The 19,268-nt window shown below is 38.6% G+C and overlaps 1 protein-coding gene across 1 annotated transcript in view; it reads left to right on the top strand.

Moving 5' to 3' along the window:
- Nucleotides 1-375: 375 nt before the first annotated feature.
- Nucleotides 376-19,268, top strand: part of LOC118785436 (contactin-associated protein-like 5) — a 64,293-nt gene continuing 45,400 nt past the window's right edge. Inside the window, exons 1-2 of the mRNA XM_036540061.1 lie at nucleotides 376-541; nucleotides 17,585-17,695. Of these exons, the coding sequence (XP_036395954.1) occupies nucleotides 457-541; nucleotides 17,585-17,695 (196 nt within the window). The 5' untranslated portion in view covers nucleotides 376-456. The remainder of the gene's footprint in view (nucleotides 542-17,584; nucleotides 17,696-19,268) is intronic.

Genomic DNA, 19,268 nt, shown 5'->3' with positions numbered 1-19,268 from the left:
TGTGCGCATTGAAATGTTGTGTGAAGTGCAATTCACAGTGGAATACGTGATAAACATTCGCAAAACACATCTGCCGAGTCACGCCCTTTAAGAAGAAACAAATTTAACTGCGCGCTCATAGACGTCAATACGTCAATACAACTCTTCGTGTAGAGAATGTATTATCCTATTTTATATGATTCAAAATTCTCTTGAACTGACCTGAGGGAGAGAGAGAGAGCGAGCGAACGAGCGAGAGAGAGAGAGAGAGAGAGAGAGAGAGAGAGAGAGAGAGAGAGAGAGAGAGATGCCTTTAAGAGGATCTTTGGGGGAGTGGTGCCGTTTCATATGTGGCTACCCTTTGTGCAGGGCACAGTGCATGAGCCAGTGGAACTATTTGGAGACATAAATCCTGGAAATATTTTCTTACACACTGAGGATATTACGCAGTCCGGATAGCCCATCTGAGGCGAAGAGATGGAATCGCAAATCCAGTCCTGGTCCTGTGTCTTCAGCATCATTGTGCTGAGTTTATGTAGTACTGTACTGGCAGCTAACACTTGTAAGTAAGTTTGTTACCTCATAATATGCAACCGTCCAAGAGACGTAAAGCTGTGTATAACTAAATACAACTAAGTTGTCCGAATGCGTATTCATATTTCAAAGGTGACTCAAAGGTATACGGTCGTTGGTTGCTACAACCCTGTGCACGTAAATGCCTGTTACTAATAAATGGAATCTACATTGCATCCTCTGCAGTTTTAACAGCAGCAAATGAAAATGATTTGCATGCTGCCACAGTATGAAATAAGTGCTCATTTTCCATCTTTTTATCTCATGCACTGATCCGACTTTCGCGTTCCGCAGAGATAGTAGCCGTTCATAGAGTTCATAGCATTCAACGCACCAAACATCTGAAAGTTTGTTTCTTGAACATACTGCAGTCTGAATGTGTAGAACTATGCGTGATCTAAGAAATGTTCTGTGACCGTCTGAACTTTAGATAGAAAGAACACACTGGGGTATGAACGTACATCCTAAACCATGGCAAGATTGTTATTCTTAAGGTTTCTACTTGGTGAAGGCTGTCGTAATTGCTCGGATGCATCTTCTTGAAAAATACTCATACCAGTAAAATGAGGGGTTTCAATAATTCATTTCGTTAAAACGCTTAGGTTTTGTGTGGGCCATTGACAATCCAAAACAGTTGATCACTTATTTCGTATACGGTACCCTCTAAATAATGGGTGTTTTTTCCCCATAATTTGATGTAATGATATGGAAAATGTATCGCTAGTTAGCAAAGAACACACAGGACGTGTTCATTTCATAAAATTTTATATCTGGTGTCGCCGTCACAAGAGGTCAGTATTCCTCTGTTCTGACAGTTTATATGTTGCATTTATTGATAGCGCTTAGAAGTGAGGAGGAAACAGCACAGTATATATATATATATATATATATATATATATATATATATATATATATACTGTACATATACTATACTATGCTATACTATGCTGCAATGACTAAAAGTAATTTAAAATATACAGAACCTGCCTTTAACGCAATTATATTTGAGTGTAATTGTACAAATGCAGTAAGAACATAAATCTTCTTGGTATAAATTATGGGAGCACTGCTTGCACAGTATATCCAGAGGTCATTTTAACCGATCAGGTCTGAAAAACTTCATGGTATCCTGAGTTGTAAAACAAACATAAGTGCCTGTCAATATTCATAGCCTCTCTGTACACAATAATAGCCCATGAGTGTTTGTACACTCTAACATTTGGTCGTTTTAATTAACCTGTCCATGTGGAGCACCGATTCAATGTTGAATGTTGTCTTTTGTCCACTAATAGTTGTGATCCACTCAGAATGCCCTCCCACTGTAGCCTGAGTTGTTTTCACCTAATCTGTGTGTGGCAGGCATTTATGGTCTTTATCTGGCTGGAACAATGGGAAATGAAAGGGATGTTATTGGTTAATATGGCCGCAGCGACAAGTTGATCCCATCATCAGAGAACGTCCTTATCTGGCACTTAGTCTAACCTTAAGAACATAGGTTACTATAAAGTTTCTATGTACCCAGTGTTTGTTTGCAAGGAATGACATTAAAAGCATTATATTACACACTGTAGCTGCCAAATTCTATTTACAGTTTAACTACACGTAGCTGTATAAGACAATTTATCATAGGTTGTGAAAGTTTAAAAAGACGTTAAGAGAATGAGTGACATATTTCAAAATGCAGCATAAGAGCTTGTATAATGTGTGTGGGTGTATCATGCATGTGTAGTTGGACTTGGCTGCAGGTGTTTAGGAATGATACACTAATGACTAATGCTAAGCAGACAGTGTTTAGTGGCAGTACAATTCTGATCCTGTCTCCAAAATCAAAAAGCGCTTCATTTGCATTTAAGAAGCCTGGAGCATCTGTGCATTCTCCATTGTGAATTGATTACATCTTTAGAGAGGGGAAAAAGACTTCCCACAAGGGAATGAAACATTTCATGCAATTTCATGTCCATCAGTTGAATTATGGTGCATTATTGGCAATCAGTACTTCCATGAGTAATACATGGTTAGGTTTAATTATTGCTCCTGAATACATCTGCATATATCATGAGCATAGGCTTATCCATTACGAGCATCAAAAGATGATTCCTTATAAGCATGATTGATGAATTTGTGCAGCATTTTAATATGATACAAATATGGTGAAAAGTAAATTCATTAGATTGTTTTACAAGGGCAAGCAACCTAACGATTATGTGATAAGCCTTGTCATTCCTGCATCCAAATCACTTACTCTTATAGAACCGACAGTTTATTTGATGTCTTGTGCTTAATTAACAGGGTCAGAATTTCTTCTTTAGTGAAGTAGTACACTTCCAGAGTGCATGCATAGTCATTCTTTTGGCAGGCCTTATCATTCTCTCATCTGGTACACCTGTTTATCTACAGTGAAATGGCTCACAAGTGGAATTAACACTGAATAGTCCAAATCTTCCTGAGAGAACATGGTCTAATTACTCACATACACTTACAGACATACATATATATAGTGCGCACACACACACACACACACACACACACACGATACGATACAAAGATCTGTATCGTTCAGTAATGGAGCAGAATGTCATTCCCCCACCACGGCAAGATCACAAGACCACTGTTTGTAAGAGTGTATGAAAAACAAAACACATACGTGTACTTTGGCTGCTTTATGAAGCAACAAAAACAAAACGAACCCAACTCTAAGGTTTGCCAATCATATAAAACCCCTAAGGGAGTCGGCCGCCCTGCCATTCCAATTTTGTGGAGCTCAGAAATGAGGCTTTCTGATTCCAGAATGCGGGCGGTTCATAGAAAAATTGGATTAGGTCTCTGTTCACCAGCAGTCCCACAATATTGCTTGTTGATTTGTACATTATAACCAGTCAAACAGAAAGGCTAGCGCAAGAACATTTAGATGAAGAACATGATGATGGATAAAACAGTTTGCATGCTAACCCTTTTTATCCCAATGTACTGTTTTGCCAAAGCAACAAATGTCTTGGATGCAAAAATAAATAAATTAATCAGCTGGGACAGTTCTTCATAGGGGCAGTTGCTTAAACACAGTGTAAGAATAGGTGCTTTCAATATACTATCATTCCCTCATGTTTTATTTCAAGTGTGACTGTCTTTTTTCCAAATGCCAATTCAGATATTTCGATTTATGTGCATTTCTCTGTTGTTCTACCTGATAGCTAAGACCCATTAGTTTTTTATCTTTCAGAAGATTATGCTGGAATTTATCATAGTTCCTTTGCAATCAGTAAATTGGAGAACATTAAGTGTAAAAGATGGAAAGTGTTAAGAGGCAATTCAATAAAGAGAGGAGTCTGTCTGTGCAGCAAGCCTGTGCCATCTGGGTGGCTTGCAAAGTAATGTTCAGCCTATTGTACAAGTAACCACCATTAAATTAGCTATGAAAAGTAAAGCCTGTTTCAGACTAAAGTATCCTATGGAGCAGAAAGAGAGTGAAATACAGCTTGCTGGTGCTAACACACTGGGGTCTGATAACTCACCATCATAAGTTTAGATTTATGTGCAAAATTGAAGTCTGAGAGTTATAGTTTATGAATATGATCATTAACTGTCAGGTGAAACTACATTAAGAACCTACTGCATTTATCAGTCTTGCACACATGCACACACAGCATATGCAGGAATGAAATTAAAATTGCATGTTAGTCGTTTAAATTTACATTAGAGGGCTGCCAGTTGGAATTATGCTAGCATTGGCAGCTTATTACCCACCTCGCTGTGATGAAGCCATATTTATGCTCATGGATAAACTGTTTTGAGGACTAATAGAGGCAAGAATGCACATGGCACTTACACTGTTTGTTGAAAAGTGGAGGCTATATAACAGTAAAGGGCTATTCATTTTCATGTTTTTCTAGTGTACTACTTGTGTAAACTGTAATCAAGAAGGACATACTGTTAGGATCTTGAAGGATTCTTCTGGAGGGCAAACAAATGCATGTTCAAAGACTTACCTCCAAGTAACAATAGGAGTATCAAGAAACCCATCCCTGGTGGCCGTGTCATCTTTGTCAGGTGACAAAGGCAATGTGAGCCACATTGTCTCTTAGGAGCTCATCCACAGGCATTTCATCTCAACAAAAGAGATAACAATGGATGTGCTTTTATCTCCTTCCAGTGAGCACAGCTGTCTGTCTCCTGCATTGCATATCGGAATGAAAAATTCCCTTCAAAAAGTAGTCGCAAGAGAGAGGATTTTTTTTTTTTTTTTTTTTTTTTTTTTTGCTTGACATGGAGCAGACTATAAAATGTATCCCATATTTGCATTCAATTCATTCAATATATTGTATTGTCCAGTTCACAGATCTATGCATCAGTGGAAATTTCTAGCATTTTGACCAGAACATTCTCAACAAATATATTTCCTTCAGATTTTTTAAGGGCAGAACTTTCATGATTTAATAGGATGATAACCCACTGAGAAGGAATTATAATTCTGAAGGCTGTCTTGAGCAGAAACAGCAGGATGTTTCATTATAGAAGCTCCCACCTGAAAGACACACTATGACACAGTCTTGTACATGCTATAAATACTATACAAGAAGCTGTGCTTATGGAGAACTTACATGTTAAGCTGCATAGGTAAAACCACACAGCATTGCAGTGTTTCTGTATTGCGCCAAATTCTAAAAAAGTAGGATACACATCTTTACTAACCAAAGAAGTAAACACAGTCACTTAAAATATATGATATGTTGGAAATGCTGTAATGTCCTATTTAGGTAAAATACTTTTACACTTTGTGTTTTACCAGTGAAGTGAGTTACTTTTTGTGCTTTCCTTGTCTTAATGCCTTTTGAATCCAAGGATCTATGCCACAAAGTATTGGACAAAAACTCTTTCAGTGTGCAAAGTTACCCAATGATACAAATAATATACTCTTTGTGTGTACAGTATATACAGTAAATGTATTTGCAACGCTAGCTCTGGCACTGCAAGTATAATTTTCGACTTGTCACTGACAAATTTGTCCCATTGCCTTACACGTACTAAAGAGTTATTATTCCAAGATAATGCTACATAATGTTTCCTTCATTCATTTGATAAATCTAGCCCTCCTGTAGGAGAGCAAATTTAGTATTCATTTACAGATAGTGGAACAGTTTCTGTATAATAAGAGGAATCAGTAGATGTAGAAGAACAATAAAAGTAGTGGGAGGTCAGGACAGTATGCGGAATTGTTGATGGTTAAGTACATCACACAATCTGACGCTAAAGGAAAGACGCTGATGTAGCACCATTATCGTCCGTTTAATTGACAGCGTTTGTACCTCCGCCAGGTTTAGAGATAATGTACATTATTAGATGCCTAAGCAAGACTGCAATCACAGCAGTATTGCATTAAGCACTTGGTTTATCCTATAGCTGCACAGCAAATTACACACAACACATGCATAGCCTCTCCATATTACACTAAAGTGCTAAGTCCCATGACGATCTGGGGCTTTTATTGGAGTATAACATTCTCCACTCTGCTTTCCGGACCACACTCTAAATGCATAGAGTGAAGCTGTTCAGTGTCCAGGTTGTTGATAGTATTCAGTGATTTAATTATACAAGTTGTTGCAGGCATCTGTTCTCCTACACCTTCATCTTAATCATAAATTAGTATGATCTGTAGTATGATTTAACATTGCCTATACCATTGATTTGGTTATGTGATGTACTGTGTGTGATTCTTATAAAGAGGCTGAGCAGACATCAGGAAAAGTCTGTAGGTCCAGTACTCTGATAAAACTATTAAGGGATTGTGCAGTTTGAGGGCATTGCAGTTGTGGGTTTGTTTAGTGTCCACAGAAATCAATCAACCTGAGTTCATTTTCACTGATAACCTGAACTTTCCATCAAATCAAGCTGTTTTTGTGTTAGTTTACTGTGATGAATGACCACAGTGACATAGGTACTGCAGTGAATATATGAAAGGTAGAATTTTTATTCTCTGCATAAAATATAACAAAAGACAAGACAAGTATTGTAGCCTTTTAAAACAGCATATGGAAATCTCATGGAAATAGTAATCAGATGACTAGAATATATTGTTCATTGTCCTGGGTTTAGGCTATACAAAACGCTATATAAATATGACACCAGGTATTCTCGATCCCAAGCTTCTCTCACATTGTGAATCAGTGGCATCAAACAATTGAAGATGACATCTGTGTATCTTTGAACGGTATCATCGTTTGTGTGAATGCTTTGCATAGGATCATCATGAGTGGGATTGTGGTCGTGACAAAATAGCAACACATGGACACTGCGTTCTTGCATTGGAACAAGGTTAGTAATACCCCAGTGAAGCTGTTTTTGCTGACCAGCAATTGTGCCTAATTGATTCAGCGAACACATCCTCTAGGTGATGAGCAGCGCCGTGTTAACATGCACAATCAGCATTGCTGAACTCTGGATCATCACCAGCATCATCTGTATGTGAAGTATTATACACAATAGCTAGAACTGTGCCTCCTATTCACCAGTGTATAATATTGTACACTTTTTGAAATCAATGTGTGCTTATATTTTCAGCAAGCAATGTTTGGTTCTCAAGGCTGAAGTGAGCAATCACAGGCGATGACCCCTTAAAATACATCCAGTATTATGTGTTCATATATGGATTAGCCAGAGGGCACAGGAAGATTACCTTGTGAACTACACTGGTGTACCTCAGGCTTTGATCAATACTCAGGCAGTAGAAGATAGATAGCACAGGTTGCATTCTGGAATGTCCTTTGCAATGATATGTTTTATGACTGAGTTTCAGAGAGCAGAGAAGCTAGCGCACCCTTATTACTGTGTTTTGTGCTTTATTTATTACAGTTGTTTCCTGTGTGGGGTAAGCATCTTTTTTATAACTTACAAACTGAATTTTTACTTGGTCATCATTAGGATCAAGATAACATACAGGGCCCCAGTTATACAGATGCAATGCCCAAACGCTAGATGCAAGTGGATGCAAAACAGTTTTGGGGTGGAAGAATCTAAAATTTTGTAATTTGACAGCATTAGCATTATGTGTTATCCAGGTGCAAACCTGACACTATTACTAAATGGGCTGGGTGAAATGACATATTTTGTCTAGGTTTGGGCTGGATGTTGTAATGTGACCAATTTTCTCTCCTATTTTCCCCTTTGCTTTTTTCAGCATGGAAGAGGTGTACTGAGACAGACTGAATTCCCTCAGTTAGATTCATTCATAGCAGAGGAGGAGGAGGTGCTCATGAGAGAGGTCACGGTTACGGCCATTTTCTGAATAAGGCGTTTGCAAGTATGACAACCGATCAATGTTTCTTTATTCGTGGTACTCAGAGTATCCCAAATAAACCCTGTATGGCAGTGTTTCTCAGCCATCAGTCTGTGCACTGGTGCCCCTTCTTAGGGCGTTGCTGACTACACTCTCAGTGCCCCTTTCTAAGCATGTAACCAGCTAGCAAGGAAGCTAATATTAACCAGCTGTATGTTATTAATGTATACAGTACAAACAAGACTTCAATTTAGGTTTAACAAACAGCCTCGCAGACAGTGGTATTCTGGTTGTCATGGCAATGCAAGCCAGTGAGGGATGCTTGGTTCGTATGAGAGGCAAAGCTCAGTCACATCATAACATGTGATAGTTGACAGCTAGATTGTGAGCCAGCTAGCCAACTTTACTTCCCTTTCCCAGCAACGATCACTTCAGCTACAGATTGATTCAAAAGGCCTGATAAGCAAAGGGAAAGCATTCCAGATTCTGAAAAAAAAAGAAAAAAAAGAGCCACTGTCACTTGAATATATCACCCATCATACATCAAATATAGTTTTATTTCTAAAAGTTCACCGGGTGGGTAGAGCCACAGGGTGAGAGAGAGAGAGAGGGAGAGAGGGGAAGAGAGAGAGAGAGAGGTAGAACCAGGGAAAAAGACAGGCGTGAATTTCACCATGACAGGGAGAGCAAGGACCTTGTGTACCAGCCTCTGAATCTACCGCGATCAAACGACAGATGTCAGCCACAGCCTGGCAGGGAAGATACAGTGTCCAAAGGCGATGGCCGAGGAAAGAGGGTCTTGGCATGCAACACGCTGCTGCCAGCCTCGCCTGTGACAGCCCATCAGGATATTTTCCATATTAATGTTTAAGAAAATGTTGAACGATCTAAGGGTTTACAGACCAAGTAATGAGCATGACACATACATATGTAACAACGTGCGGAAAAACATACTGAATGGTTATCTTAGGAGATGTTGACAATGTTGATGCATTCTCATTCAGGCTAATGCCGTGCCCTGATGTGACTCTCTTATAAGTCTTACTTTACCACAGTACAGCATTGATGTTGTTGTTTGCTCCCTTAATCAGTTGGGAGATGAAATACAAAACACAACTGTTGTCAGTGCATCAGTTTGTTGCCTACCATTACGATGTGTGAATGTCATTTTCACAAAAATGCTGCATGCTGTTGTTTTTGCATTAAAATGTCTTGCACTTGCGCGAAGAGGTAGGTGAGGGTGTTATGCCCTAAGCACGAAGCTGGCACTAAAATATCACTTTTCACCAGGCTGCACTCTCGTTTGCGCCGGACTGGTCCTCTTTTCCTACACAGGGCAAATGCTGGGATTTTTGGATAAGGAAATGGCTACACAGGCACAAGCGAGACATTTCTCACACCGTGGCCATTTTTGGCAACTCGCTTGTACTTTACAATAAGCGCTCACTTGCACCAGCGCGAAATTAGGGCCCACAGTGTGTAGAAGTGTGAATTTTTTTTGTAATTGGGTCTGCTCTCTGCCTGTCATGGGTGAAATGAGAGGTGGCGGTGTGCTGGGAATCAGTCTGAGCTGGCCGCGCACAGGCTGCATGTTGGAGTTGAAATCAATCAGCTGGAGCTTTTCCACAGATCCAAGAGGAGTGAAAGGAGAGGAGCAGAGGAGGCCTTGGCTATTCACAGGGGCATATTGCAGAGGGCAGATTCCCACAAATGGGGAAGTGCACACAGTATGTATGGATAATATTTATGTGCAAATGGGGAATTTGTTCAAGATACAAATGATAACGTAATGCTTCATAACTAACTGATGTATGCGAAATAAACATACAGCATATGGCAGTATAACAAGAGCATAATCACACTGGGTGGAGTTTGGGGGGAGAGTGTAGGTGGGCATAGAGCTCAGCAGCCTGGCCTCGGAAGGGATTGTGAAGACTGGGGCTGGGAGCAATGCCTGATGTGAGCATTCAGAACAGAAACATGCAAAGGCATGAATGGTCTCGTCTAACAGGTCTCCTCTAAGTTCCCTTTTTAAATTGTAAACAGAAAAAGTAAAAGAGTAACCACTACTCTGCACAAAATGGTTGCTTCAGCCAAGCCTACCTGGTCTTTGTTTGAAATAAGATGTTTTTTTGAATGTATGAGCCCATTATGGTTTTCTCATTGTCCAAAAAATCTGCTTCTGCTAAAACAAAGAAAACACCAAGTATTGATTGACCAAGTATTGCAAGTATTGATTGTACAGTAAATACTGGTGTATGGAACAAAAAATGTCTGCAGCCACACAACTGACAGACCCAAGCCAGGGATATCAGTGTTAGAGATGAGAAAGACAGTGCTTGGGTGTGTTCCTTAAAGAGGTCCACCATCACTCAGTGATTGATGGGTGGGTTTTAAGAATGGGTATTGTGTTTCTGAGCTATCCATGTAATGATGATCATGGTTATATTGATGATTGTATTATGTTTCACATGAAACTATGGCAGTGGTTTGCCAACAAGAAAATAAACCATTGCTTCTTAAAGCAATGTCCAACTTGATGTTGCCTACTTGTAAATTCAACGTCAGTAAATTTGAAAAATTGACATTACAATTATGTTATGACCTCCAAACAAGACAGGCAAAAACAAGCAGTCAGTATTTTCAGATGAATAAACTCAATATTAATGCACTCCAATATGATCAATGTAGTAACATGATTGATAATATTCCATTCATAATTTGAAAAGTTATCAGTGCATTCCACTTTTCATAATCTTCTGTCCAGCAGTTGATTCATAAAGCCTGAATTACAAATTAATGTATAATGGACATTTATATTTTCCTTTTATTTAACTGAATAATGTCCCTAACCAATTTTGTCAACCATGGAAGAAAATCCATTTGAATGTACAGTGCATCTTAAATGCTTTACTAAGTGTAATTACATTACATTACAGTAATGAAATACAGTGTTAATTGTTTGAATGTCATCCTGCAAAATACAAGCATTCGTGTGGGCACAGTCACTGTTTAAAGTAAATTATTTCAAACAAAATAATTTGACTCATTAATTATTTTTGAGTATCTCCATGGTAATTACTGTCGTGTAGGCTGTCTTAATCACAGGTGCTGTGCAGCTTGCTTTCATTTTCTGTTCCTTTTTTCCTCATCTAGGCTGGAATGTGCAATGTTTTATCTGCATTGCTTTGGTTTGTCTTAAGACTGTTGGACTCAAGAAGACAATCTTTTTAATAAATTTAAAGAGCATTCAGTGTTGTTATAGACCTTTCTATCATGCCATCCATGTTTCCATACATGCTTTCCATACATGCTTTTCAAGTCAGATGATGGTAGCATTGGCATTGGTTCACTTTAAGGTAAACAATGACAAGCTAAAGACAACCAACTGAATGTGGTCACAACTATGTATGTTGTTGCATTTTGAGTCTTTAGGCAAGTTGTTGTGAATGAGACTTCAGCCACGCAAAAATTCTCAAAACATGGATGAGGAATTGGTTTTGTGGGTGCATTTTTGCATTGATGCCTGCTGACAAGCTGTAGAAAGGCTGAATTACATTAAAAAGTTCAACTATCGGACAATTGCGTGATTTTGTGAAATAGAGAGAGGCCTTGACTCTAGACCTCAGGAATGTGACCCAGAAAGGTTTTAAGACTGGCATTGCCGTATCCCTGCTAACCCTGCAAGTGCTCATAATGTGAATAAGTGCAATGACATGGCCAGTGCTGGATGGTGGGAGGTTTGTAAATGTATACATGGAGACTGTTGTGGAGGTTTCCCTGGCACAGTATGTCAGTAACACTGCTGTGACGCATGTCAGAAGCTTCTTTTATCTGGCATTTCCTGGATGCACAAATGACAGGTCACCTCACAGCAGTGAGGGTTAATATTGGGCAAAGCTTAGAGTGAGTCTTGCATTTGCTCTTCCCACCTGGTGTCCAGGGACTGAAAGGATTATCAGTGATTCCAGAGCAAAGAGGCTCTAAGCAAAACCCTGGGGCTCCCAAGCAAATTGTTCCCTTATTCACAGGTACGGAAATTCACCTCAGTGGCCCCACTTTCAGTGCATTAACTGCATGGGTTATTGGCCAAGACTGTCATAGCTTTTCAAAAGTAGTCAACAAGGAAGACAAGTATTTGTTTTAAAAATTACAACCCCAACCTGTGCCCATGGCATGTTAGATTACTGCTTAAATGTAGCAATGTAAAACCCACTAAAAAGATAGTTTTCATCTATAGTTGGTAAGTAGGAATGGGGCAGAAAAAGCCTCACCTTTGTCAGTTTACATAAGCTTTATAGACATCTGCTGACAGACAATTAGATTAACAGATTAATCAAATTTGATTAAATATGGAATCCGTTTGTAAGGTCTTACATACACTGCCCTCCAGAATTATTTATAGCCCTTATTTAGTAGGAACAGAAATATGCTATAGAATTAAAAATGTAAATATTGGGTTTAAAAAATTTGCATATAGAGATCTCCAACAATACAAACAAATGGTGATTGATCTCTACAATTTGGGAGATATCACAAAAGTCACAGGTTACAAGGAAGAAGCCTCTTCTGAAGGCAAACAACAGCAAAACCAAAAGAAAATATTTGGATAATTATCATCATTTCCCATCAGTTCCAGTTAATTATTGAAACATTTTCTTTTGTGCACTTTCTTATGGTGTGGCACTTGTTTGCACCGGAGCACTTCATCAGTCTATTTTTGCATCAGTAAGCCTTTGTTTGGACCTTCTTTCTTTCTACAGTGTGTGAGTTTCTTCTGTTTTGCCTATATTTGTTGTTGGAACCTACACACCTGTAACTGATAATTATGCTAAGGAGTTTCAAATAACTCTTCCAAAACAACAAATGATTGATTAACTAAACAAAAAACAGTTAGAACCTATAGCAATTCTTCCAGGAGGAAGGGTCAGATTCTCCTCAGAAGTGGCACAACCTCATGAAACTCTACAGGATAAGTGTAATCCATGTCAGAGGAGGATCTACAAAATATAAACTGCATGGGTGTGTAGAAATGTGACCCTCAGTTTTTCAGGAATAGGAGTTATTTGGAGACAATATAACTTCACTCTTTGCAATGATATTAAGGTGAAAGCAAAACAAATAAATAAAAATAAAAGTTGGAAAATGATACAATTATGTACATATTTTTCCATAATAACCTTTTTGTATTCTGTTCAGTGAGGGGTATGAATAAATACGGAGAGCACTGTAAGTGCAACAGATGAGTTCGGGCAATCTTCTGAATATCATTGTTTACTCGACAACGTGTAATTACCCACTGCAGATGTTGCGGTGACAGCAGTGTGTTGGTGTGAATACCAAAAACCAAATGCTTCAGGAATTAGATTTCTTACCCTATAGGTAGACAGCATGCAATTCTTAAATAAACAGTATATCATAACCATGTCCTGAAATGCTTTGGTAAAACTAAACCTTAGGGTTCTGAATTTTGTCAGGAAGCAAAGCTGTATGTTGTGGGTGATGATGAAAAATTTCAACCACTGTTATTGCGCTTTTAAGCTGTTAACACCCTACATTTTTGAGCTGTTGAGGTCATCCTGAGAATCACCTTTTAGTTACATATATTTTAATTATATGCACAATGTGGTGGAATTCTTCAATTCAGCATCTATAGAGGGGTCAGTGCTAGATAAATAAATCATACCATACTATACCTTATAGTATACAGTATAATACAATATAAGTATGGATTTGGAAGCATAGACAAGGGGCATCATTGCAGTTTTTTGCCAATACATTAGAAAGACATGCATTCTTTCATGGTATGTCCTGTGCCAATTCCAACATAGTATTTGATGTTAATGAAAAGGCCTGAATTTATCATGAGCTGGTAGACAAAGAATGGGTTGAAATACATGTTGGAGCACTAAGTGATTCGGAATTATGACTCAGTTTGGTTTGACATACTTGACAACTCTGATCATTATTTAACATAAGGACCCTGGCTTACATAAAGACCAGTTCTCCTTTTTCTTGACTGTTTTCTCCCTTTTTCATTCTGTTGCAAATGCTGCCTATTCACATACTTTTAAATACTTGCAGAATGTAAGCACTTGTAAGGATCGTGACATGTAAAAAATGGAATGCTGAACATAGTTATTTTTAGTAAATGCATGAAATACAGTACAGCACATTCATGGATATTGATTTAAAATGCTAAAAGGATTTCCATAACTGTGACATTTGAAATGTTTGTGTAAAATTGATTGAAATGTTTTGTGCGTTTGATTGTGAGGCGATGTTTGCCAGCCTTTTACAACTCTGCCATTAATATTTATTGACATATTAAAACTTTTGGCTGATCTTGCTCCAACATGCTAGCTGGCAAGCATGGAGAATAGTTTAGGGCTGCTTAGTGATGTCTACATCATTACAGAGTTATTACAAGAAACCAAAGCAATTAAAAGTTATAATAGGGCAAGTCCAAAAGATGGCAGTCCATCAGCCGTACTATGCTGGTTGTAGAACAGCCAGAGACACACAGAGGTCAACTCACAGGGGGTGAGGCAGACACAAGCCATGGTTTCTTGGAACATGTGAAGGAGATTTCCAAGAAAGAAGCCTGTGGTTAGAGGATGGTGAGGTGCATCAGGATTCTCTCGGGACATGTAATATTGGAGTCTAACATGAGGCAGTACTCTCTTGGAACATGAGAGAATGAGAGAGGGAGTTCACTCGAGGCAGGGTGCCTGGCAGCTTCAGTTGATGCTGGTTCGCTGGAGTCCAGTGGTCTCTTGGTGATCATGTGACAAGGTCACAGTTTCAGTGGAGGGGCAGCAGTTAGCAAAGTCAGACAGTGAAGTCATAGTGTGGGCGCGTCCTTTTTTGGCTTTGCCTTACAGAGCTAGTGGTGAGTGAAAGTGGTGGTTGCTGTTATAGGGGACAAACACTACGTCACAGCTGGTTGAGATAAAAACATCAGTTTCAGAGAGGTACCCTCTTATTGCCAGGTTGAAGTAAGAACTTGTTGCTCCTTTTCAGGTAGCCAGGCAGAGTTACCTTTCTTCTTTCAGGACTGGGAATGCAGGGCAAAGAGGTAGCAGTGATCTTCTATTCCTCCTGCTGAACCTATATAGCACCACATCAAAGGCTTGGTACGTCACGCGGGCTCACAGTTTGGTCACTGGTTGAAAATTTCTGCCACACGATCTGGTTGGGCAATGGAAGCCTGGGTTAATATTGTGTGATGAAGGATGTGAAACCCCTCTCGTAACGACTGGGTATTCAAGACTAGACATCCCTCCTTTGCAGTAACAGACACAGCGGAGCTGTTGTGCATTGCCTCTGTACAATATCCGATTATAAGGAATCTCCAGGATCATCGTCCTCTTGCATTCAGAAGTGCTGGAGAGACAACTGGATTTTCTGTGGCCAGATCGGCTATTTGAAGTTGACGCACAAACTGGTTTGGTGCTGAACAACCAGCAAAAGGCAACACATTGTGCGTGGGCATATGGACATTCTAACAGAAACTGGCTAATCATAAATTAACACAATGGTATTGTCACATGTCCCTGGTGTCTGACTAAGGAGTGATTTGATGGGAGACCACAGGTAGTTTCTTTCAGTCTGCTGATTGGTGTTTATTGTACTGTTTAAACAAGAGCAAATAAGCCTCCAAAGCTCAAATTTATCCAACAAACAATAAATAAACTAAACAGAAAAGGTTGAATAGAGAGAACAGACAGAAAACTGGACCCCCTTGTCAGGGAGTGCTGCAGTCACAGGAAGAGGTGCCATGTTGTGTTCCACAAGAGGATTAGTTTGGCAGGACAGGTGTGATGGTGGGAGCATCAATATAACATTGGTGGAGGTCACCTGGTGGAGTCCATTGATGGCTGCTTGACTGGGCAGCACTGTCAAGACAATATTCTGCCACCATTTGTAACATCTTTGCACAAATCCCCCCCATGCTCAAACTGATAATTTCACCCCGTGCTCAAACTGATAATTTTTCAGTTAATTTCTGACAAAGTCTTCAATTTCACAGTTGGGATGTTGTTCAGTTTGCACCACTTGTCTTAGAAGTCTACCCCAGAGACCTTTTTGAAATTTTTTTGTGGAATTTACAGTGCTTATTCAGCTTATACAGTAGTTCAGTGATAGAACTTGGAATTACTGTATTTGATTACTTGTAGAGAGCTGGCTATGGGGGTTCACAGTCTTTTCCTGCAGTTTTTGCTTCCATGTCTTAGAGAAACACATACTGCTATGGTAGAAGCTACTGCTCGCTGCAAGTCTTTCTCCTTCTGTCCTCTCTGTTCCCTCAAACTCTCAATATCTTTCCCTGAGTCTGTTAATGTGATTGAAAGGAGTTCTTTTTGATGAGAGAAAAAAACCTTTCAAAAGGTTAATTGGCTGCATGATCATCTTAGAGAAATGAATGTGGAATGAAGGAACTACAGATATGCTTCCAAGAGACTGTAGAGTGAGAACATTCATCTTCATTTGCACAAAACCCACTATCACTTCTGTGCAAAGCCAATGTGACAGCTGTAGTCAAATCTGCAGTGTTCTCTGTACAACTGACCATTTTCTCAGTGTGTTGGAAATTAGCTCTGTTAAAAGTTGTGATTAACCCCTTTCAGACAAGTGTTTAGTATTCCTTTTTTTCCAGTGCCAGATTGGTTAATCTGGGTTAATCACAATTTTTAACAGAGCTAATTTCCAACGCATTGAGAAAATGGTCAGTTGTACAAAGCAAGAAGATGAGAGTTAAGGAATACTACATATGACATATAAGAACAATCATATCCTATAAGAAGTATTTTCTATCTGTAGTCATTTAGTTTGTTCACCACAGACCTCACTGCCACTGAAGCAACATATTACTGAAAATCTCCAAATAGACTGCAGTACAATGAATGTGCAACTACATATGGTTGATGGTTCTACTCCATTTTTCATTTCTCTCTTAGAAACATCACCGTACACATAGACACATTGAGTATCTGATGAATATTCATACTAATGAATAATAATTTTCACTTTCTGCCAGTAATGGTTCTCAGTTGTCTCAGCGGTCGACTTTCAGAGTTGATTTTTTCCTTAGTCACGCTAAGTTGTAAAAACAATATAGATCGTCATGTTTAGGCTATAATTTTAAATAATACAAAAATTATTTACAAATGATTATCCACAAATGAGTAATTTAGAAGTAGAAAATGGTGATAGCAACTTCAGAACTATTTTCCAATAAAAGCATGCGTACCCTATGAAGCTTACCTGCTTCAGAAATAAATAAAAGAAACCTACGTGTAATAAATGAGTGGGGTGAACAACCGCTTTCTAGTCTTTGATACTGAGTGCATTACTAGGCCACACTATCATCAGTTAATTGAGTGAGATTTGGTGGTAGGGCACTCACTACATGTATACCACAGAATGTATGGATTGTACAAATCTGCTACACATGCTCAATTGAAATGATAGAAATCTTCTTTAATTTGATTTGGCTTCAGTCCAAACAGGATGTGCACTCACTGCCTGATTGAAGCCGGTGGCTCATGTTTTGAAAGAATGCAATGATTTTTGATTTGATTTGGTCAGAATGCAAATTAGAATAACTTCATAATAACAAATGAATTTTGCTCTCTATCCAGCATTTTCCCCCAGCAATTAAACTTGCAGATTGATTCGCTGTATGGTTGCTCTAGTGTTCTCATAAAGTGTTTTGTCATGGAGTAATATGCTGTCAGTGACCTTTGTTTCAATCTCTTGCAGATAATTGCGATGACCCGTTGGTGTCGGTGCTTCCCGATTCATCCTTTGAGAGCTCTTCAGCATTATCAGACAGTCATTCCCCACGCTTTGCCAAACTCAACAGAAGAGACGGTGAGTGAGATAAGGGATTCTTTTAGCTTCATTCACTCACTATAACCTAATTTGTTTATGTTACAGAGAAATCATGTGGAAATACTTTTCTGTAAAGCATTGCTATTGTGGCCGCACATATGCTTAGGCTTATTGATGCTGTAATCTTGAGAGGAAAAAAAAACTACCACAATTTCAGCTCAAATGAGGATCTTGCACAATTGTCTGAAAACATATGCTGGTCAATATAGATTTGCCTGTATGGTTAGAATGGGTAACCATTCCCAGGTGAATGTATATTTTGTGACTGTATTATTATTATTATTATTATTACATTGAATTATTTTATTTTCCCAACACATTAATTTTGGCCATAATATCTGTAAGGTCACAGAGTTTATGTCAACCCAATATTCAAAGAGATAGTTATACATCTATAATGTTCATTGACAGAAATTGAAGCAAAGACCCTTATCTGAATATCAGTACTCCATCCTTCTCCTTCTGAATTCCAGGTTAATTTTAATCATGACCAAACTCTGCTGACAGCGTATGTAATAAATAATGATCTCACTCCTGGGGGGACTCAATTCTTCCTCTGTGGTGGAAGCATCAAATTGATTCTCAGCACTCAATCATGACACCGAGCAAATGAACTTGTCCAGGATTTCTGTGGGCTTGACAGTTTGTTTTGCCCTCATTGCGATTTTCAGGCAGCATCTTGACATCAAACTAAATATTTTTATAATTACATTGCAGTTTGCTTGAAGTAACAGTGTATTACTATCAAGCAACAGTTAAGCATAAAGGTACCAACTGCAATATATCAGGTATACTTACAAGGCTATGTTTGCCATTTTGTACAAAGTGCAGCAGAGAACCTGCGATGAAGCGAGGCATGCAAATATTCCTAACAAATTGCCCTACTGGCTTTATGAAAGTTACAATATATTCAGAAATTCTAACGAAATTGTAAATCCTTCCTGAAGGTATAGCCCTTGCAAAACTTTTGCAAGACTCTCTGCTGAGGTTTGACGCAGGGATCTCCTGCAGCTTAGTCTCCATTTACATTTTCAAGGTTGTTCTCAATTTCAATAAAGATTTCATTTCAATGCATCAGATCTTAAACTTGGAAATAGGTCTTAAAATTGGATTAAATGTAAATTGTCAATTAACTCCACTTTGTCCTCTACAGAGGACACCAAAATATCCCAGAGTTAAAACTGTGGATTCTACAATTCTCTCCATTCAATGGCATCACAAGCTTAGGTCTGATAATCACACTTGTGTATCTGAAAGCATTATCATTTGGAAAGCTCAGTACTGAAAAGAATGTTTGCTAAATGCAATATCATGCATTTTGAGTAAATGTTTTTCCACTTTTCTTTCAGTCATGCATTTATTATAAAGCTAATCATCATTGTCAATGATACAATGTATCAGTGCATGCTTTGATGCATACCTTATGTCAAAACTTTAGTTTTATTTAAAATTTAATTTATTTAAAACATTTTCTTTTAAATAATAGCTATGTCCATAAGTCGTGTTTGTGTGTACAAAAACCTGCTCATCTTGTGATCTGCGCATCATATTA

The sequence above is a fragment of the Megalops cyprinoides genome, chromosome 11, assembly GCF_013368585.1.
Source record: "Megalops cyprinoides isolate fMegCyp1 chromosome 11, fMegCyp1.pri, whole genome shotgun sequence".
NCBI classification, from domain to species: Eukaryota; Metazoa; Chordata; class Actinopteri; order Elopiformes; family Megalopidae; genus Megalops; species Megalops cyprinoides.
This window is presented reverse-complemented; position numbering and strand designations above follow the sequence as displayed.